The sequence below is a fragment of the Mytilus galloprovincialis genome, chromosome 5, assembly GCF_965363235.1.
Source record: "Mytilus galloprovincialis chromosome 5, xbMytGall1.hap1.1, whole genome shotgun sequence".
Lineage (NCBI taxonomy): Eukaryota > Metazoa > Mollusca > Bivalvia > Mytilida > Mytilidae > Mytilus > Mytilus galloprovincialis.
The window spans coordinates 48,506,446-48,527,487 of NC_134842.1; the positions used below are offsets into that span (position 1 = coordinate 48,506,446).

General features: G+C 30.8%; 2 protein-coding genes across 2 annotated transcripts; both read right to left on the bottom strand.

The window, feature by feature from the left end:
* Nucleotides 1–5,967: 5,967 nt before the first annotated feature.
* Nucleotides 5,968–7,983, bottom strand: LOC143074582 (serine-enriched protein-like). Its single transcript, XM_076249975.1, has 5 exons — nucleotides 7,928–7,983; nucleotides 7,340–7,526; nucleotides 6,857–7,110; nucleotides 6,505–6,662; nucleotides 5,968–6,133 (listed from the first exon to the last, which is right to left on the bottom strand). Exons 1-5 carry the CDS (start codon nucleotides 7,950–7,952, stop codon nucleotides 5,996–5,998), a joined length of 762 nt encoding a protein of 253 aa, XP_076106090.1. The 5' UTR covers nucleotides 7,953–7,983; the 3' UTR covers nucleotides 5,968–5,995.
* Nucleotides 7,984–18,541: 10,558 nt separating this feature from the next.
* Nucleotides 18,542–20,718, bottom strand: LOC143074583 (serine-enriched protein-like). Its single transcript, XM_076249976.1, has 5 exons — nucleotides 20,662–20,718; nucleotides 20,144–20,330; nucleotides 19,622–19,875; nucleotides 19,252–19,409; nucleotides 18,542–18,790 (listed from the first exon to the last, which is right to left on the bottom strand). Exons 1-5 carry the CDS (start codon nucleotides 20,684–20,686, stop codon nucleotides 18,653–18,655), a joined length of 762 nt encoding a protein of 253 aa, XP_076106091.1. The 5' UTR covers nucleotides 20,687–20,718; the 3' UTR covers nucleotides 18,542–18,652.
* Between the last annotated feature and the right edge of the window lie 324 nt (nucleotides 20,719–21,042).

Consider the following 21,042-nt stretch of genomic DNA (forward strand, 5'->3'; position numbering starts at 1 on the left):
ATTAATGTTGCGAAGGCAGTTATATGCCTTTTTGGAGACGAAAGCTGTGAATGCTTTGTTCAGCATTGTAGTCTTGATATTTTGTTGGATTATGGTGTGCAGAAAGGCACTTTTACCAAAGATTGCCATGTACCAGTTGAAGCATGCGCACTTGCACCAGCTCTGGTTAACAGAATGCAAAGCCATTCGGATGCTAGGTCTGTCGGAAAATACATATTCAAGTCTGTGGTCGTTCACAGAAATGTTGAAACTGCAGATTTGTTCATTGACGCTGTGGAAAAAAGTAATGAACATTTCACATCAGACCATATGATTAATCTTTTGGATGGTCTAACAAAAGATGGAAACACATTTTCAATATTCGAAAAACTAGAAAAGTTATTTAACTTATTTTGTCGTCAAGTTGACAAATTCGGAAACACGGTTTTTCATTATCTTGTCACTCGAATTTCTGAATCAAAGACTTTCCTTCCATACATCAAGTTTTTCTGTGAAAACAATATTGTGGTGATGCTTCTAGAAAATAATTACGACCACAATGCATTAGACTTCGCATCGTATCAAGGTAGGTATGACGTCATTGAAAACATTATCAAAAACGTTGAGAGAACAGATGACATGGACGCCAGAATACTAACCATGGTGAAAAAAGGGGTTGATTTCCTACAGTGTTTAAATTCGTCTAAATCCGAACTGAAATCTGATTTGCATATTTCAATGAAGAATATAACTTTAAGTGGGAATCGAGATTATATAAAAATTTGTAATTTGATAAGAAAAGAGGAAAATGTCTGTTTACTTGTTGATAATACTTATGACGAAGAAAAGAAAAGTTCAACTATTAAAGAAGAGAAAAAAAGTTCCCCTAATAAAGAAGAGAAAAATATCCCGACAAAAGATGAAAAAGAAGATGATACGCGAAAAACTGTTGAAGAAGGGATAATTTGTTTGGTAACAGAAATAAAAAAGGGCCTTGACATTATTGCTAATATTACCAAAATAATTAAAACAATTCATCTGGGAGACAAAACTTAATAACGTGTAAGATTAACATTGCTAAAATACTGAAATATCATTAAAAAGATGATGAGATCGAACGTGCTGATGTTATTTTGTTTCACCTACTCTGATGTCAACTGTGAAATTCAACAATTTAAGTGCACTGATAGCTTTTCAAAAGAGAACACAATCAGATACTTTTTATATAAGCAGCTATTGGCCAACATACAGCCTTCAAAATTGGAAATATCAAAACCACTGAGTCAGCTATTACAAGTCCCGACAAGTATGAGAAACAGAAATAAGGCAACGACATCCACTGAATCACATGTTCCTGCTATTTTGACGTTGTTTTTTTCTCTCACATTACCCGTTTCCAATTTCATTTTATTCTTTGTAAGCATGTTATTCTACCTTATCGTAAGACTGACTGTGGTGTTACAACAGAACATTAGAACAACCAGCGAAAATCTTTTAGAAATGACTTGACTCATTTGATATACAAGAGAGAGGCGAAAGATACCAGAGGGACAGTCAAACTTATAGATCGAAAATAAACTGACAATGCCATGGCTAAAAAAGAAAAATTATAACAGACAAATAATAGTACACAAGACACATCATAGAAAATTAAAGACTTAGCAACACGAACCCCACCAAAAATGGGGTAGTTTGTCTCAGGTGCTCCGGAAGGGTAAGCAGATCTTGCTCAACATGTGCCACATGTCGAAGTCACAAGATGATCGACACAACATGGACACAGATTGAAGACACAATTCAGTGGCGTAGCTAGGCTATTTTTAAGTGTACGCCCCAACCTCGGCGAGGAGTTTGAGAGCTCCAATCGGATCTAGGTTATAAAACCTATTCATAGTAGTGGGTAGGAGGAAAGGGGGTCCCATTTCTATCATTAAAACGAACTGCATGTAGCAAGTTGAACATACTTTAGAGACTATTGTTTTAATCTTTTATGTTAATGAACCCATTTTGTTGATTTGGAATCTGATGGTCATTGATGTTAGAGAAAATATCCAGACCAGTTACTTTAAAATATGTTTTAAAGGAACCGTGGGCTAAAGCAATTACTTGACTAAAACCCCTGTATTTGTGCAAATGGATATGAAATGATAAATTTGCATAGATTTTTAGGTACATTATGAAAAAATCGTAAAGGGGTCCGTGGATTACCGTGATTCTCGTCTGAGATTACCCCTTCAAAAATTGAATCCATCAATCAGTCCATTACATTACAAGATTTAGAATAATCAAACATTAAATTTCTTAAGATGTTTTTTTTTTTTTTTTTTGTTTGATCTGGAAAATTAACTTCTGCCAAAGTTTCAATACAATATCTGAAGTTTTCAAAAAACAATATTAACCACAGACCGTCTGTTAAAATGCTAAAAGTTCAGACATTAATCACAAAAAAGCTTCTGTCAAAGTTTCATAAAATTCGATGAAGGTTTGACAAAGTAATTGCAGTGTAACACACTTTAACCACAGACTGTATCTTCTCTTTAACTGCAAAAAATAATTCCCTTTATCAGTAAAATACGGTAGAATTAAAAATATAAATTCATCATTATGCTTTTGATACTCTATTAAGAATAAAAAGCTTCTGTTCAACTTTCGTAAAACTTCATGAAGGTTTGACAAAATTATTGATATTAAAATAAGCACATATTGAACCTAAATGTTGACGCCGCTGAAGAAATCTAGGTTCGCTATTTCTTTTTTTCGCGTCATAAATGTCGCAGGCTCGGCTAAAATTCAAAGCACATATCGAATCTCAGCTGATAATGAATTTCTTTGAACAAATGGAAAGTAAGAAGAATTACCAGGAGATTCAGACTTTGACCGAAAGAAAATAAACAAATATATAATACGGTACTATTTGATCGGAAGTAGATTTCGTCACTTTTATAAGCAATTACAAGCTATTGAAGATTGATCTACAACACTGATGTGCTTTAAACCAGATCTTTTTAATGGAGATAAAAAAACATTTATCAAAATTCATGTGTACGCCCGGGCGTTTTGACGTAAACGTAGCTACGCGCCTGCAATTCAATTAATTGCAATTACTACAAGCTAGTTTAAATCCAATTACAACTTATAAATAAATGATGTTACGCAGACTAAAATATCAATCAGTACAAATCCAATGGTTTAAGTGTAAAGACGTCTTAAACTTTATCATTTCTTATTTCTCCTTCTTTGTGCTTGTTTGCTTGATGTTGACTGTTTTCTGTGCAGATAACTCAACTGTGACTGCTTGATAAATACAAGAATAAAAAGTAATCTAATTTAGTATGAAGATTGTTTCCAACATTTAAAAAAGCGAGTTATCAACTGAAATTTCAAACGTGTTACATTTTACGTGGCAGTAGGTTTGTTATTTAATATACCCTCTTTGTTTCAAACTTTTATTTTAACACCTTTTAATTTAAATCAATTGAACATAAATGGTGCATAAATGTTTATAATTTGTAATGGAAGATTAAACTTTCATTTTAAAATGTCGACAGCAAATTTTATACGATCAGAACAAACCAATGCTTGTTTTCTTTGTACTAAGAAGATTATTCAATTTAGATGCACTGACTGTGATATTCTTATATGTCCGGAATGCAAGAGGAAACATTTAGAAATAAAAATTCAAACGGACATCATATAACACGTGTTACAGGATGGCAGAGGCGTCAACAACCATGAGTTTTTTTAAATATATGATCAAGTCGAGTGCCGTTACATTTTAAAGAGTCACTTAAAAGTGTTTTTAACAATGGTTGGATTTTTACAGAAAGTAATTACTTGAAAGCCAATTTTTTTATTCATGAAAACTATCTATTGCTCTTTCAATATAAGAGATGAATAGATTTCTGTGCCATTTGCGTTTTTGCTTCCAGTTAAATCTGTGCTAATATCATATCTACTTTTAAGTGCGCGATTTCTTGTTTTCTACCTGGAGGAGTTCCTCAACAAGTTTACTTTTCAAATATAAACCTGTGTGCTCTCAGATTTGTACAGAAATATAATTGTTCATGTTTATCTTCATGGATAGTCGTCATGTTCATGGATTGTGTTGTCCCATATCGGATTGTTTATATTCTATTAGTTTAAAAGAAATTGTAAAACTGAAATAGGTAAAGCAGATGCATGATACCTTGCGTTCCAGTGGTGATATTTTCGAACTTGAGCTTTTAGCATTTTCTGTAACATAACCATACGCTTGTAAAACAAAACCTCACGTCAGCGACTGTTAATAATTGTTTTGCTGGAGTTATTTATACAGTATGTATTAACTCGTTTTTATAATGAAAATGTTATTCTTTGATTTATATATTTTTTAGAAATATTTTTATTTTGTGCTGACATAATGTTATGTACAAAAGTCAAGCATTCCTTTATACTATTACCTTGTGAATAAATTAGATACATTTGTATCAGGATTAAAGTCTTGTTTTACCAGGCGCGCGCGTCTTAAAAAAGACTTACCAACGACGCTCGAATGAAAAAAGTCAAAGAGGCCACTTAAAGTACATGCAAGGATGATGTGTACATGTACATTCAGTCCATATGTACAAGTCTGTGAAGTACGCAGCTGGGATCATTATTAAATAATATTAACATCTTTTTTTTCCTGATATGTATGTAATATTTGACACTGAATATATCTTGTATTCTCTATTCAGTAAATCCCAACCATTCCCTCGAACAAGTAAGGTAAATCAAACTTAAAAAAGTGTTATGTATAACTCAAGTTCCAATTACATGAAAGAAAAATATTTGCAAAGATAAAAGTTGAGATGTTCGTTTCCGGTACATAACATTTTATCTTTGAAGTAGGGTTTTGGTATTTTAGACATAGGTGTAGCACTTAAGACAATGTATGGCATACCATGTAAGATTAGATCTGACCTCGAAAAACATTCGAAAAAATAAATCATCAGTTGACTTTTGTAGAGTTATGAGGCTATGAACTTAGGAATCTAGTAAATTTTATCTGACCAGTAACAATGTTGGGGCGTTGGGTATGTGGGCGTGCTCTCAAAGGTTCATTTATTTTCATATCTCAAGAGTTTCGAAAGGACAAGCAAAAGAAGTTTATGAACCACTATTGTCCCCCATCATGTACCTCGTTGCAAGTTAATATTCGGGGATAAGTCTATTTGATGGTGTCACAATCGTAGAAAAGAGGATATATAATCCGAAAAGTTATACATATCCGTGAGCAAATGTACATTTTGAAAATAAACAAAACCCTGAAATAATTTATATGATTTAGAGACATTGAGGTCATTTCCATTTCCATATACTAATATTCTATGAACACCTTTTTGGAAATCAACCAAATTTTGTTTTGTCTATATCAACTTGAAAAATCTAGATATTGCAGTATTCAGAAAAGAAAGTATCTAACATTTGTTTCATGCTACAGAAGTATTCAATATTTAGGCAGACTAAGTGTCGTAATAATATATCAAAATACAAGTTCTTAAGTATGTATCACCATTATACATTCTTTGAAACAACATCAAATCTATTTTATTTGTTACATTATACTTTAAATATAACCTTGCTCGTCTAACATGTTTAAATGAATTGCTGATTTTTTCCCATATGGATCAAACGGCATTGTTGTGTTTAATTACTTGGTTGTGTTTAATGTTTAAACGCATGGTTGTCACCGTTGTGTTTCAAATCTAATTAAGAAATAAGCGTATGTGGTATGATTGCCAATAAAAGAACTATCCACCAAGTCAAGGGTATAGAAGCAATTATAGGTCACCACACGGACTTCAACAATGTGAAAACCCCATACCGTATTTATAATCGCCTGACTAAGAGAATGCTAGAAAAATAAAACGAGACTACAAATGAACTAGTTCAAAAAGTTTATTGTTATAAATTTAGCACTTATCAACCATTATATGATTCACCATATAACAATATCAATTAATTATATACAATTAAAAAATACATTGTCTTAGATTTACAGCACAGATCTCATTAACAGGCCATTTGTGGTTATACTTTTCGATCTGCAGTCACTGCCGTCCCGGAAGCTGTTTGATCGTGATCTTGGTGTACAGAATAGCAACTCTGGGTGATTCAGTGATATTTCTTGAATCTGGAATAAAAAGATAAAACACAATTGAATACATTTCCCTGGTTTAAAAAAAAAAAAAAAAAAAAAAACAACTATAGTCATATAACAAATTATATAGGTTGATTATTTACTTTTGAGAGCAAATTTAAAAAAAAAAAAGCCTAGTCTTAAAAAAATCGTATGATCGGAGTTTGGAAAGTCTATTTTTTGGTCAAATTTAGGATAGTTATTTATAAATAGCACATACATTTTAAAACAATAATACCATTCACAGAGAGAATTGTCCGAACATGAATGAAATATTTGCCACTGGACGTTAATCAATAAATCACTAAAAGATAGACTAACAGAATTTAAATGATTATCAATAAATTATCTTTTTTCTAGTTTACCTCTTTGAAAAGATCATTTGTCAATTTACAATTGGAGTACTCATTCGCTGAGGCAATAAGATCGTGAACAAGATCAGGCCGGATACAGCTAACAGCAAACTCCCAGCATGCATTCTTCAGACATTCCAACTCAAACTTTTCGGCAGCGTTCAATAGTCCTATAAACAAATAAAATTTCAAAAATAAAAAAAGTGTGCAGGTTTGGAAAAGTCTCCCCTGGCATAAAAACAAATCATATTATAATACTAGCATATAAAAACGCGAAATTTTAATTAAAGAAGGAAAACAAGTAAAAGAAAACAGAAACACATAAAAAATGAAAAAAAAATGAAAGGAAAAAAATATATCTTACCAACAACAGACAAGACGTCGACTGATACCATGCCACAGTGAATATAACGTACCAGTCTCTCAAATACACTTGGTTTAAATTCTTCTAGAACTATTGTCAACTTTCTGGAAATGGATGATTCTGAAGTTTGGTATGACGGTTTAGAGGTCAGCAGTTTACGAATTTCTTTCAATTTCTTCAAAAATCCTATTTTCTTCTGTGAAGCTTGTATTTTGATTTCCTTTTCTTTAGCAAGAATCATCATATAAAACAGTCTGCAATGGAACAAAATTCAAATGTTAATAAATGAAAATTTGCTAAAAAGTCAAATTATTTTTTTGCCAGTTTGTTTGTATCGTGATAATGCCAGACTCTGTAACATTTGCCATTTACTATACTAAAACACAGAAAACTTATCAAATGGTTCTAATATTTTTTTGTTTGTTAAAAATTTAACATGAAAGAATTATGATGCATTATCTACTATAATAAACGTTCTGTTACCTGCTTCTGGATGTTAGTATTGCTCTCAGTCCGTGGATTGGATATTGCTCGGGACCAACAAGGAACGTAATATCGCATAGATCAGGTACGGACAGAATATACTTTAAATCTTCACACAAAGCTTGCTTATCTTTCAAAACCATTAACTGTGATTCTTCTTCATCATAACAACAAGTGTAAAATTCATCTGAAACACCAAAGAAAAAAGAAATTGTAATTAATTTATAATAGCTGATGTGTAACCGATAACAAATTACAATATTCAGTTAATTAATTAATGTTTCAATATATTTGATATTTTTCTGTAAATCAGCGATTTGAATTTTGTTACCTAATTTATTCAGTTTTGCATAAACTTCAGTGTGCAATGATTCAACAATACATTTTTTTTTTGTAAATCATTAAATTAAATTTGATTTATATTCACCCAATATTTTTTTGGCATATAATTTAGCGTGCAATGATTCAACCAAAACTGCTTACAAGATTGATATTTGCAAAACGAAACTATATTAATTTAGAAAATGAACAAGTTCAGGAAATAAAATTATTTAATATTGATGTAAATGGATTGTACTTGGAACTAACCTTGGAAAGCGGGATTATGTGCCATTTTTTTGAGAATTTTCAGGTTCTTTCTGGTTTTTTTTAAGATACAAATCAGTTTATGATATTGTTAGAAATATTACCATATATACTTATATTAGAAAGTTGTTTTTAGAGTTAAGTAGATCGTATAGCGAGTAAAGGTTTAGACTCAACTCTTTAATGACAACAAAAAGTCTGGAGTACTCAACTTTGATTTTACAATCAATTAATTAATTTTTTTAAGCAGATAAGTGTTTTCTTTTGTGTACATACGAATAGTTATGATTAAATAAACATGAAATAAAATTATGTTTCAATATCTTATGTGGAAATTACTGTTGGCAATAAAAACACAAAACAGATTTTTTTATATTGCATCATTGTTGTACATTTATAGCCATATAGAATAAAATTGTTTTCAAATATAACAATTTGAAATCACAATAAAACGAATGCAAAACATAATATTACTTATGGATATCAACATAAAAGTAACTCTCAAATTCCTCACATCCGGGAAAAAAGAAGAAAACAAAAATAAATTACCTAAACAAAACTAAAAATAATCTTTTAACAAACCTTTTCATTTAATTTACCGTATTTGTACAAAATAATTTGTTCAGTAGTAGTCGTTTGTTGGTTCATAAGTGTTTCTCGTTTCTCATTTTTATAGTCTAGTTGATTAGACTGTTGATTTTCCCATTTGAGTGGTTTTAGACTAGTAACGGTTGGAGCCTATTATAGTTTGCTGTTCGGCGTGAGCCAAGGCTCCGTGTTGGAGACGTACTTTGACCTATATTTTTTTTTCTTTACAAATTGTGACTTGGATGTAGAGTGGTCTCGTTTGCACTCATACCACATCTTCTTATAAATATCTATGAATAAATTGAGATATAAGTTTATAACGTGGGTATATGTCTTTCAGACAGCAGACCAACGACAAAATGAACATAATGACATCTACAATATACAGTATTGATCTTTAGACACGTCAGGTATTTATACAATATGTCAAGCTAGAGTTCGTACCAAGTTTGTTGTAAATATATATTTAGATATGACTTAGGACCACCACCGAAGAGGTGACTGCCTTAAGGCAGGTACAATGATAAGTGGCGGGGTGTAACTGTTTTGTTGAGATCTCAACCCTACCGTTTTTAATTCCGTACTTTTTTACACTAATTTTTTGCAAATTAATGCTGAGTTCACACGTAATTCAAATTCGATTCGCATATACTAATTCGAATTAGTTTAATTCGAATTCGAAACGTGTAACGTCCTAACGTCAATTCTAATTCGAATTACAATGCGTGTCAAATTCGCATAACTGTCCAAACGACGTCTACTTTTAATTCGTATTAACACACGTATTTCTAATGCGAATTGGATAATTCGAATTAGTAAATTCGAATAAATTCGAATTAAAAAAAAGAAGAGTGTGTGAACGTGTTTAGAGAATTCGATTCGCATTCGATTCGAATTAAACGTACGTGTGAACGAAGCATGAGCTTTCAAAGTGATGATCATTCATAAGTATGACTGAAGTACTACGGTGGTCAATAATATTTGTTCCTTGCCACATGCGGGAAGTGTAAATGATAAAAACTGACCACATTGACCTTTTATATAAACAAGAAGATGTGGTATGATTGCCAAAGGAGACAACTCTCCACAAGAGACCAAATGACACATAAAGTATAGGTCACCATTCTGCATAGTCAGTTATAAAAGGCCTTATGTCTTTCGTTACTAATAAATTAACAGTGCCTTTACGGAAAGTAATAGTATGAAAATACTCAGACGAGTTAATGCAAGTATTATATACATGTAGCCAATAGTACTAAATACAGACATTTTGTATATATATATCCTGTGACGAATACAGTATAACTTAACCTGTGTCGCATATTTATATATACCCCGTTTCGCACCCCTTTCGGAACTTCTAGTGTGTCATTATCCGGAAATCCTCAGTGGTAGATGGCAATTGATCTTTTCATATCAAAGAGTCCCCGTTCGAAAACGAAATCAGATGTAGGAAAACTGTAGAACTGGCTATTTGAACAGAACGAGGGGAGAGAGAAGTGGAAACCATTCCCCCGATATTTCTTCGCTCAGCACGCGACATGTAGGAGAAAGTACAAACGATAATCGGTTTGAATGTATGTTTCTGACAGTAAACATGTAAATGAGCACGCTAAAACGCAGGTATAGTGTGTAAAGAACACAGCGGATATCAAATTCAATCAATCATATCTTTGTGTCCTGATATACATGTAATATTTACCGCTTGGTGTTAAAACAATACATTCATTCAGACCTATCTTTTAAGTAGTGACCTGCTATATTTTCCTATATGAGGATGTAGTTGGTATTTACAGAATAGAGAATAGTGAGGTGAAGTAGGAGAAAACAGAATAAATGGCTGTTAAAATATAAAGAATTGGATAAAATATATTATTTAACAGAAAATAAGAACGTCCGGAATACAGTTATCAAGTAATTAGAGAAAAAGCCATTATATTTAAAGATGAAGAATAATGAACGGGAATAAATACTGAATACAGAAATGATTACTCCCATCCATATCTACGCCTATTTTTTCTAGACAAATAAACAAGTATTTACATCTATCTCTATCACACAAGACTTCACATTTTTACAACGATTCAAAATATTACCATGTAAACATTCACATCTATTGTATATTTTACATATTAATGATCATATAACCTTGCTCGACAAACAATATTAAATGCTGATAAAATTTACCAGTTCAGAGAAGTTCTTTTCTATTATTTTTTTAGGGGGGGGGGGGGTAAAAACATATTTGCATGTATTGAACACTACCCTACCCTAACCAGTGATAGTTGTATAACACCACACACTAAGAACGAACACAAACCAAGCAACTGTATAGGGTGTATCTTGTAAGATTGATATTAGGCACAAACACAAAAGACGGGTCATTTTCAAAAAATGTCGAATTTTGAAATTGAAAAATTTATTAAAAGTTACTTATTCAAACAACCCTCTACATAAGCAAATCAAAACAAACAGTACTTTAAGAACAACATATTAAAAGATGCGATCTTAATAATGTCACACAAGAATATCTTGAAACATTTTTTGATCGGTGGTACAATATTTTGTCTATCCTGTTACCATTTTCAAAAGAAATTTTGGGTTTTTAAGAAAAGATTTAGATCAAATGTTAAGCTTGTTTTGCGTTACCAATTAGATGGTATTCAAGAGAATAAACTTCTATATATATTCATTCTGTAAAATAATAGATTATTTGCCAATTTTCTAGGTTGTACTGAAAAATGGCTCTAAAATTGGTTTTCAAAGGTTGTATAAAATAACCACCTGTAATGCAAGTCTAAGATAGCAATTTATATTGTTCGGCCTTTTTTCACCCTTTCAAATAAACCCAACATCAAGTAAATCCCTCATAAGTTAATTTACTTTTATCTTTATTTCGTTGGTAACAGGAACGTATGTTTCTGATATATCACTATATAAAAGTCTATCCTGTTACCCTTTTGTCTGTCCTGTTACCGATATCAGTATTGCACCTGCAAATGCTTAATTGGGAAGATTAAGACGTTATAACCTTAAGATGAGTTCAAACAATGAAATAGTTCATTCGTTTTCCACCTACATGTTAAGATAAAATATTTAACGACGTTTTTGTCTATAATTGTCTATCCTGTTACTGTAACCATAGCAACCATAGTAACAAGATAGACATAACAGGATAGACAAATTTCTTCGTTTTTGATTGCTGTTGTGAAATAACTACTCCCTTTGGTGAAGTGATTATGGTTTTCTATTTTGAATATGGTTTCCAACACGTTATTGCACTTTTGACAACCATACTGTTAGTGTAATTAATCAAAATGGTTGGTAACAGCATAGACATGAAAAAAAAAGTACGCTCTATTTTTTTCACTAAATGTCTTGAAATTTCTTTTCTATATATATATATATATATATATATATATCTTTTATTCTCATCACCAAATACATAGGTACAGAGAAGACATGCATGTATAATACAATATATTAACTACATAAACATAAATATACAATATATACAACAACAACAACAAAGACAAAAAGAACTTATTCAGGAGGACACACTTGCTTGTTTATAATTCGTATAAACTTACATAAATTAATGAGATCTGTCCTATTTGTAGACGACATAGTTTCAGTAAATACTATAATATTTGGCCTTATACTAAAATTTCGATTTATAAATTTATTTCTCTCTTCTGTAAAATGTGAACAATTAATAATGTAATGAAATTCATCTCCAATATCTAGCTTACATAAATTACACTTTCTTTTTTCCCTTTCTATATTGTACCATCTTCCAAGTTCGACTGGAAGTTTATGGTTACATATTCTAAATTTACATAATGTCAAAAAATCTTTTTCGTCTAAAATATTAAAATATTCTTCAAAACACAATAAATTCTTAAAAATACGATAATTCAAGGCTTTGGAACAGTTTTGAATAGTCTCGTTCCATGTTTGTTTGAATTGATCACACAATCTTACTTTGATATTATATTTCAACCATACATCATTTAAAAAGAGCTGTGTGTTCCAGATATAAGAAAATCCACATTCATCGAATATATTTTTAACACATATTAACCATTTAAAATCTATGTGTTTAGTACAATACAAGTGGTACAGTAGCTTATAAATAATACATGAATACTTTGACTGCTTTCCCATGATTAATTTAGACCAGTAGGATATCATCCTTAATTTTACATCAATAGAGAGTGGAAAACGCCCTAGCTCACCGTATATCATACAGTTTGGAGTGGAAGATTTCAGATTTAGGAGCAACTTACAAAATTTTAGATGAACCTTTTCGACAATATCACAGTTGCTGAATCCCCATATTTCTGATCCATATAAAAGAACAGGTTTTACTACTCTATCAAAAAGATCTAACTGACAAGAAACTGATAGGCTATGAAATTTCCCCCTTTTTAGTATCTCATACATTGCTTTTGTCCCTTTTTCAACTTGTGATTTAATCGCCTTTTTATAATTTCCCGTTTTTGTCAATAAGATACCCAAATAACTAAACTCTTGAACAATTTCTATTTCTTGATCATCTAAAACAAAGTGTAAATTGTCCGGTAATCTTCCATATGAAAAACATAATATTTTAGTTTTGGATACATTTACTTTTAATTTCCAATAGTTACAGTATTCATTAAAAAAATCTAACTGTATTTGAAGATCTTGTGGTGTTTCAGACATCAAAACAGTATCATCAGCATATAGTAATAAAATGATATTGAGAAATACATCAAGTTCATGTTCTAATTCTTCTGTAACTGTGAAAAGGCCCTTACAGTTTTTTGTTTTAAAAAAAATTTCCAAGTCATTTAAAAAAACTACAAACAAAAAAGGGGACATATTTTCCCCTTGCCTTACCCCATTATTACACGGAAAATAATCAGACTTGCTGTTATTAAAAATAATATTTGATTTAATATTTTTGTACATACTTTGAATCACATTTAACATTTTCCCATTTACATTGTTTAACAATAGTTTATGCCAAAGTCCATCCCTCCAAATTTTGTCAAAAGCCTTTTCAAAGTCTATAAATGCACAATAAAGTTTTTTCTTTCTTTTCTTCAGAAGTTCAAACAAAGAATGTAATATAAATAAATTATCCATAGTGCTATAGCCTTGCCTAAAGCCACATTGTGTTTCATGTAAAATTAGGAAATCGTCAGAATATTTGTTCAAACGCGCGGTTAGAACAGCCGTAAACAGTTTACCCAAACAACTGACAATGGTAATTGGCCGAAAATTTTTAGGATTATTTCGGTCTCCTTTATTCTTGAATATTGGTATGATATTACCAACTAACCAACTCTCTGGTACAAATCCGGTATCAAATATCAAATTAAATAATGTTTCATAAATATCGAAAAGCTGGTTTGAAGTTGCTTTTATGTATTCATTTATAACAGCATCTTCACCACCAGACTTATCGTTTTTCAAATTTTTAATACATTTCAAAATTTCTCCTTTTTCTATATACAAATTCAAATCATAATTAAGTTGATTTACCTGGTCTTCATCGAGAGGTGGTAAATCAGCTCCATTATCATCCGTCGGAGAAGCATTTAGATCCTTAAAGAAATCAAATAATTCCTCTATTGGGATATCCGGTTGTTTTTTACGCTTTCCCTGGTTAAGTACTTTCCAATAGTCTCTAGAATTTTTGGTTCTCAATTCTTTCGATTTATTTGAAAGATTTTGCCGGTATAATCTATGATTTTTGTCGAGAGTTTTCTTGTATATGTTTTCAGATCCAGCCAAATTGGATCTATTTACTGTAGTTCGATTTTTTTTAAATTTTCGTCTAAATTTACGATAATTTTGTCTCGCAAATTTACATTCTCGGTTAAACCAGGGTTTATTCATAAACGATTTCCGACGTGTTATCCCGTTTTTACTATGAGAAATGCCAAATTTAGCTTTTGCACTTTCTATAAAAATTTCACATAGTTTCTCAACATGTATATTAACATTTACATCAACCCTTGGTTTTTTCAAATTATACAAAAGATCTTTTATTTTACCTTGGTTTATATTTTGCTGAAATTCTATCAATTTATCACTGTCCCACTTTCTTATCCTTTCTGCACTTTCTTCTATATAATCAGGTACCTCACATCCGTCTACATTTGTTGCATACACACTAATAGACAATGGACAATGTACATCAGAAAATAATTTTGAAAAGTCTACTACTTCCAAAGTACAAAATCTATTTATAAAATTCACATTACTAATTAAACGTCGCACGATACTGGTGTCACCTAACGTTACACACTCAAAGACGTAAGACAAAATAAAAACGTTGGAATGCATGTTGTTCAGATGGCTTTTTACAATAAAAAAAAGGATCGATTTTTTCCCCTAAGAAGGTATTTTTTTCTTAGATAAAAGATTTTAAGCTTTAGTTTTATTAACAAATTAAAAATAAAAAAGTAACTTGACTTAAAACCATTTAATTGTATACATTTTAAATATAAGGGCAATCGATTTCTTTTTTTATGGATAAACTATGCACTGCAAATGCATTCATTTTTGCACTCCAGAATGTCAAGGCAAAAGGACTACGGCATATCTAGCATAGCAGTTCTGCACAACTTGAATATATGCAAGGGAATTAGCGGGAACAATTATTACAGCTGTTTTTTTTCTGTTAATTTGTATTCTAGCTGATCCGACTATTATAGTCCGGAAAACACTTCAGTTCCGCGAGGAAATCTCCGAGTCTCCCCAACCCTTCTTTGTGAATCGGAAGAGCTTCAAAATAAAACATTAATTTTAAAGTTTTCTTATTAAGCAACAAAATAAAATAGCCGTATTCCAAATTGTCTGTGAAAAGTGCAATCATGACAATTAGACGGAACGTTAGAAGCATATTTTATTAAAAATAACGTCAAAATCGTATGTGGGGACATTGTATCGGACATTCTAGTTTTATCTGATATCTTGTATATTAGATATAATTTATGGGAATTTAGTATTAAAATAGAGATAAATGTTTGTACTTTTATCCATTATAAAAAAAAATATGTAGCGAATGGCACTGTATTAAATAAACATCATGAAAACACAGAAAACGTAACCCTACGTTAAATTTGGTTTGAAGGGGACAAAATGTCGGACATTGCTAATCAACTCGAATAAAAAGAATATGTTTTAAAATTTCCTGATTATTGCATGAGGTGAAAGTGTGATCTTTGTACAAAATACTAGTATAAGAATTATTTACTTTCGACATCGGGATTGCTCTGGAATTCCCTTTTTGGGACAATTTAAAAAAAATTAAGGGCCCGTTTTTTTGCATGGGACACATAATTTGTATCATTTTGATCCCTTTTTCTTATATTTCCGTCTTTTCGAGAGAGAAAAATCGACAATACGTCATCGCCCACTTATAAATTGCTTGTTCTAGACAAACTTTTATATAGTTTGGTAAAAAAGATTATATGTTTTTTACGGTATTCAGAATTTCACAAAACTAAAAGTGTAACGCGGGACAAGGAAATCATATTGCAAAATAAAGGTTTTATTGAGTTTTTATTAATGAAAATGGTCTGTTACATATACAAAATTGTAATAATCTGAAAGAAGAGTTTAAAAGCTTTAAAATGATATACAACACTTTATAATATCATTGTTTATGTTTAAAAATCATCAAGATGAATGTGTCTTGTCCGTGATTTCACCAAAGTAACACCAGTAGCGTGCGACGTTTAATTAATTAATGCAATAATCTACAACACTTGCATTCCTGCAAGTCAACTTTCCTTCCTTGTCACCATTTATCCTCCCATTAAGTATAAAACAGTTATTCCCCTTGCAAAAGTCCAATAATAAAGAACCATATTTATTTTTTCCAATATCTCTATTTTTTCTTTCCCCCGGAATATCTAAAAAGTCCAAAATGGACACACTATTTTCTATTAAATCAGAGAAATTATTTGAAGGATCATGAGAATCTAAAATAAGAAAATCTTTCTCTGATGATGTTCGACCATTAAAATCTCCAACCAAACTGACAAATTTATATCTTGATGACAAGTCCAGAAACTCATTTTCTATCTGACTAAAAGCATCCCAAGATGCATAAGACGTGTACTCTGGTGGAATATACACAATTCCAAAAACTGTATCTGTATCGGTGTTCATAATTTTAGAACTTATCTTGAACCAAAAAACAAACTTGCTACCTGTATCAATAACTTCAATGAAGTGTTCATATTTCTGTTTGTAACCAAGTAGTATTCCACCAGATTTCACTTTTGCAATTTTTTTTCTATTTTTAAATCTAAATATATAACCTGGTAGTTTTATTTCATCTCTATCATCAAGTTTTGTTTCAACTAAGCATATAATGTCATGACTTCTTAACAAATTTTCAAATTCAGGATATTGTAGTTTTTTTATAATTCCACAACAGTTAAGTGATAAAATATTGAGCATATCAGGAGATATACTTTTTAAACCATTATTTGACATATCTAAATTTTCTGTATCAAAAGAAGCATTTGTATCATAGAAACTGTCTGTAGACATAATTACATTTTTATCAATAACATTTTGATTGTCAATATTTTCGGTTTGATCAACTTCATCAATTTTACTTTTTAATTTTGTTTTGTTAACATTCAAAACAGAGTTATTAATGTCATGATGAAAACAGTTTGAATTATCTACAATCAGACTTGTGCTTGTGGGTTCTCCCTGACATCCCTAACTCGGCGTTGTACCATTTTGACGACGTCTTTTAGTTGGTCTTTTATCGGGCGTTATTCTGTTGTTCGGTGGTGACCTCAATGGTGACGGAGGGGCTTGATTTACAGCACTGTCACTTTCCATATGTCGTTCAAAGTCGTCATCTTCCTGTAAATTGTATAGTTGTCCATCAATATACACTGTCGTTCAAGAAACGAGGCGTTTTAAATGTAAAGATTACTTTGCATTTTTGAAATCAACACTGACTGATTCAATATTCATAGGGAGAACAATTTAACGACTGATTTAAGTAGCGGTAACAGGATAGACATGAACCTCCTGTACGCTGATTGAATTTAGTTTGTAGATAATCTGTTACATACAATGATAAAGAAGCTACGATTTTTAGTTAGAATTATAATTAAAGTTCTGAAAAAGTCCCTTTTGCAGATATCAAGGCGATCAGAAAATCGGAAAAAATCCTTTGAAATGTGTTTTTCTGACAATGTACGCACACAAATACCCCCAAAATCGGACTTAAATGCAGTTTAATCTTCTCAAAATAGATGTAAGGTGTGTTTATTATTAATGTTCTGAATCACAAATCCGACAAACTTTCATTTAAACCATTACAACTGAAATTTCCATTAGAAATACAAATTTTAGCATGGGTGTACTGAAAATTCGACATTTTTTGAAAATGACCCAGACACAAAGTACTCAGATTGATTTAGTAAGAGTACTTGTCATACTTTAATGACTGTGATGAATTGCATGGTTGTATTTAATTCCATACTTGTGTTTGCATAATTGTGTTATAGTGTGTAATTGCATGGTTATGTTTAATGCTCAAATTGCATTGGTGTTTTAAATTCGTAAATGTGTTTAATTCCATGGTTGTATTTCATGCTTAAATGCCTGTTTTACGTTTATGATCTAATTTTAAAATAAGCACATGTGGTATGATCAAGTTACCTGTGAATGAACTATTCACCAGAGTTCAAATGAAGTGGATAATAGCAATAATAAGACGGCCTTCAACAATGAGAAATACCCATACAGTATAATCGGCTGACAAGGAAAATATTAAACAATTTAAACAAGCAAATATAAAAATATAATTTACGAAAAAGAAATATGACAGATATGAACCATTGACAATCACTGAATTGGAGGCTCCTGTTTGGGACAAGCACATACAGTTAATTGTATTTATTTGCAACTAAGCATACAGATTTTAATCTGAAATACTATCAAATGAAGAAATAGCCGACAGCATTCTTGAAACTACATAAGAAGACTAAAACTAACTTGGTTTAAAAAGTTTATTGTTATAGATTTAGCACTTATCAACCATTATATGATTCACCATATAACAATATCAAATAATTATATACAATTACAAAATACATTGTCTTAGATTTACAAGACAGATCTCATTAATAGTCCGTTGGTAGTTATACTTTTCGGTCTGCAGTCATTACCGTCCCGGAAGCTGTTTGATCGTGATCTTGGTGTACAGAATAGCAACTCGGGGTGATTCAGTGATATTTCTTGAATCTGAAATAAACATATAAACAAAATTGAATAAATTTGGCTTACAAAACAAACAAAGAATAAAAAAAACTTTAGTCATATATGACAAATTATATTTATTTTTATTTTTGAGAGGAAATTTAAAGCCTAGTCTTAAAAAAAACTTACAACGTGTGATCGAAGTTTGGACAGGGTATTTTTGTCAGATTTGTTACTAGTTATTTATAGGTAGCCTTCGGTTGTTGTCTGCTCTATGGTCGGACTGTTGTCGCTTTGACACATTCCCAATTTCTATTCTCAATTCTATAGCATATACATTTTAAAATGATAATGTACAAATAAAAAGAGAAAATCGTTCTGAACATGAATGAAATATTTGCCAATGGACGTTTATCAACCAATCAATTAAAGAGAGACGAACAACGGGTATATCAAGACTAACAGAATTTAAATGATCATCAATTTATTTCATTTTTATAGTTTACCTCTTTGAATAGATCATTGGTCAATTTACAATTGGAGTACTCATTCGCTGAAGCAATTAGATCGTGGACAAGATCAGGACGGATACAACTAACAGCAAACTCCCAGCATGCATTCTTCAGGCATTCCAACTCGAACTTTTCGGCGGCGTTCAGCAGTCCTAAAAATAAATAAATGGGGTAATGTTATTCATACAATATTTAAAAATCATGTGCATGCAAAACAAGTGTGCAGGTTTTAAAAAATCTCCCCTTACATAAAACATATAACATACTAGTATATTAGCATAAAAACGCATAATTTCAAATAATAGAAACACATTAACATAAAAAAAAAAGATGACTGTAAAAGTGAAAAGAAAATATATCTTACCAACAACAGAAAACACGTCGACTGATACCATGCCACAGTGAATATAACGTACCAGTCTCTCAAATACACGTGGTTCAAATTCTTCTAGAACAATAGTCAACTTTCTTGAAATGGATGATACCGAAGTTTGGTATGATGGTTTAGAGGTCAGAAGTTTACGAATTTCTTTCAGTTTCTTCAAAAATCCGATTTTCTTCTGTGAAGCTTGTATTTTAATTTTCTTTTCTTTAGCAAGGATCATCATGTAAAACAGTCTGCAATGGAACAAACATTCAGATGTTTATTAATGCAAATTTGCTAAAAAATCAAATGATTTTTTGTATGTATCATGGTTATGTCTGTAACATTTGTAATTTACAATACTAAAACACAGAAAACTTACCAAATGATTCTAATATTAGAATTATAACTTAAAACATTTTAAAACCGAAAATTTAAAATGATTGTCTTTTTTTTTTATTAAAAAGTTTAATATTAGTAATATGATGCTTTATCAATTATAATAAATTAATGTTCTGTTACCTGCTTCTGGAAGCTAATATTGCTCTCAGTCCGTGGATTGGATATTGATCGGGACCAACAAGGAACGTAATATCGCATAGATCAGGAACGGACAGTATATACTTTAAATCTTCACATAAAGCTTGCTTATCCTTCAAAACCATTAACTGTGATTCTTCTTCATCATAACAACACGTGTAAAATTCATCTGAAACACACAAAAATAAGAAAATTGTAAGTAACTTATAGCTGATATGTGATCGATAACAAAATACTTCTACAATATTCAGTTTCTTCATTACTTTTTCATTATAGATGTATTTTATATTTTTGCGTAAATCAGTAATTTGATTTTTTTACCTAATTAATTTTGTTTCGAATACATTGTATAATTTAGCGTGTAATAATTCCACCAAAACTGCTTAAAAGATTAATTTTGCAAAACAAAAATATTTTAGAAAATGAACAAGTTCACGAAACTTGTATTGAAAACATTAAAATTATTTATGTATTAATGGATCATTGTACTTAGTCCTAACCTTGAAAAACGGGATTGAGAGCCATTTTTCTGAGTTTTTTCAGGTTTCTTTCTGTTTTTTTCAAGATATAAATCAGTTTTTGATATTATTTAAAATTTTACCATACTTATATTAGAAAGTTGTTTTTACAGTTAAGTAGATCGTATAGCGAGTAATGGTTTAGACTCAACTCTTTAATGACAACAAAAAGTCTGAAGTACTCAACGGTGTTGTTATAATCATGACAATATATTGATTAATTAAATTCTTAAAGAAGATAAGTGTTTTTTAAGTGTGCACAAAAAATTTTCGTTCGTTTTATCTAATAGACATTTACTATAGTAACAAAGTTAAAATTAATTATTTAAAAAAGAAACGCATATATTTCTAAAGCGGTGATCC

What these genes read in the sequence shown, in the direction of transcription:
- LOC143074583 (XM_076249976.1), bottom strand. Translation starts at nt 20,686, where the DNA reads ATGGCTCTCAATCCCGTTTTTCAAG. An exon ending in TCTCAATCCCGTTTTTCAAG is followed by an intron (nt 20,331 to 20,661) that starts GTTAGGACTAAG and finishes TGTGTGTTTCAG; the next exon opens with ATGAATTTTACACGTGTTGT. An exon ending in ATATTAGCTTCCAGAAGCAG is followed by an intron (nt 19,876 to 20,143) that starts GTAACAGAACAT and finishes GTTCCATTGCAG; the next exon opens with ACTGTTTTACATGATGATCC.
- LOC143074582 (XM_076249975.1), bottom strand. Translation starts at nt 7,952, where the DNA reads ATGGCACATAATCCCGCTTTCCAAG. An exon ending in CGACGTCTTGTCTGTTGTTG is followed by an intron (nt 6,663 to 6,856) that starts GTAAGATATATT and finishes ATTTGTTTATAG; the next exon opens with GACTATTGAACGCTGCCGAA. An exon ending in CAAATGATCTTTTCAAAGAG is followed by an intron (nt 6,134 to 6,504) that starts GTAAACTAGAAA and finishes TTTTTATTCCAG; the next exon opens with ATTCAAGAAATATCACTGAA.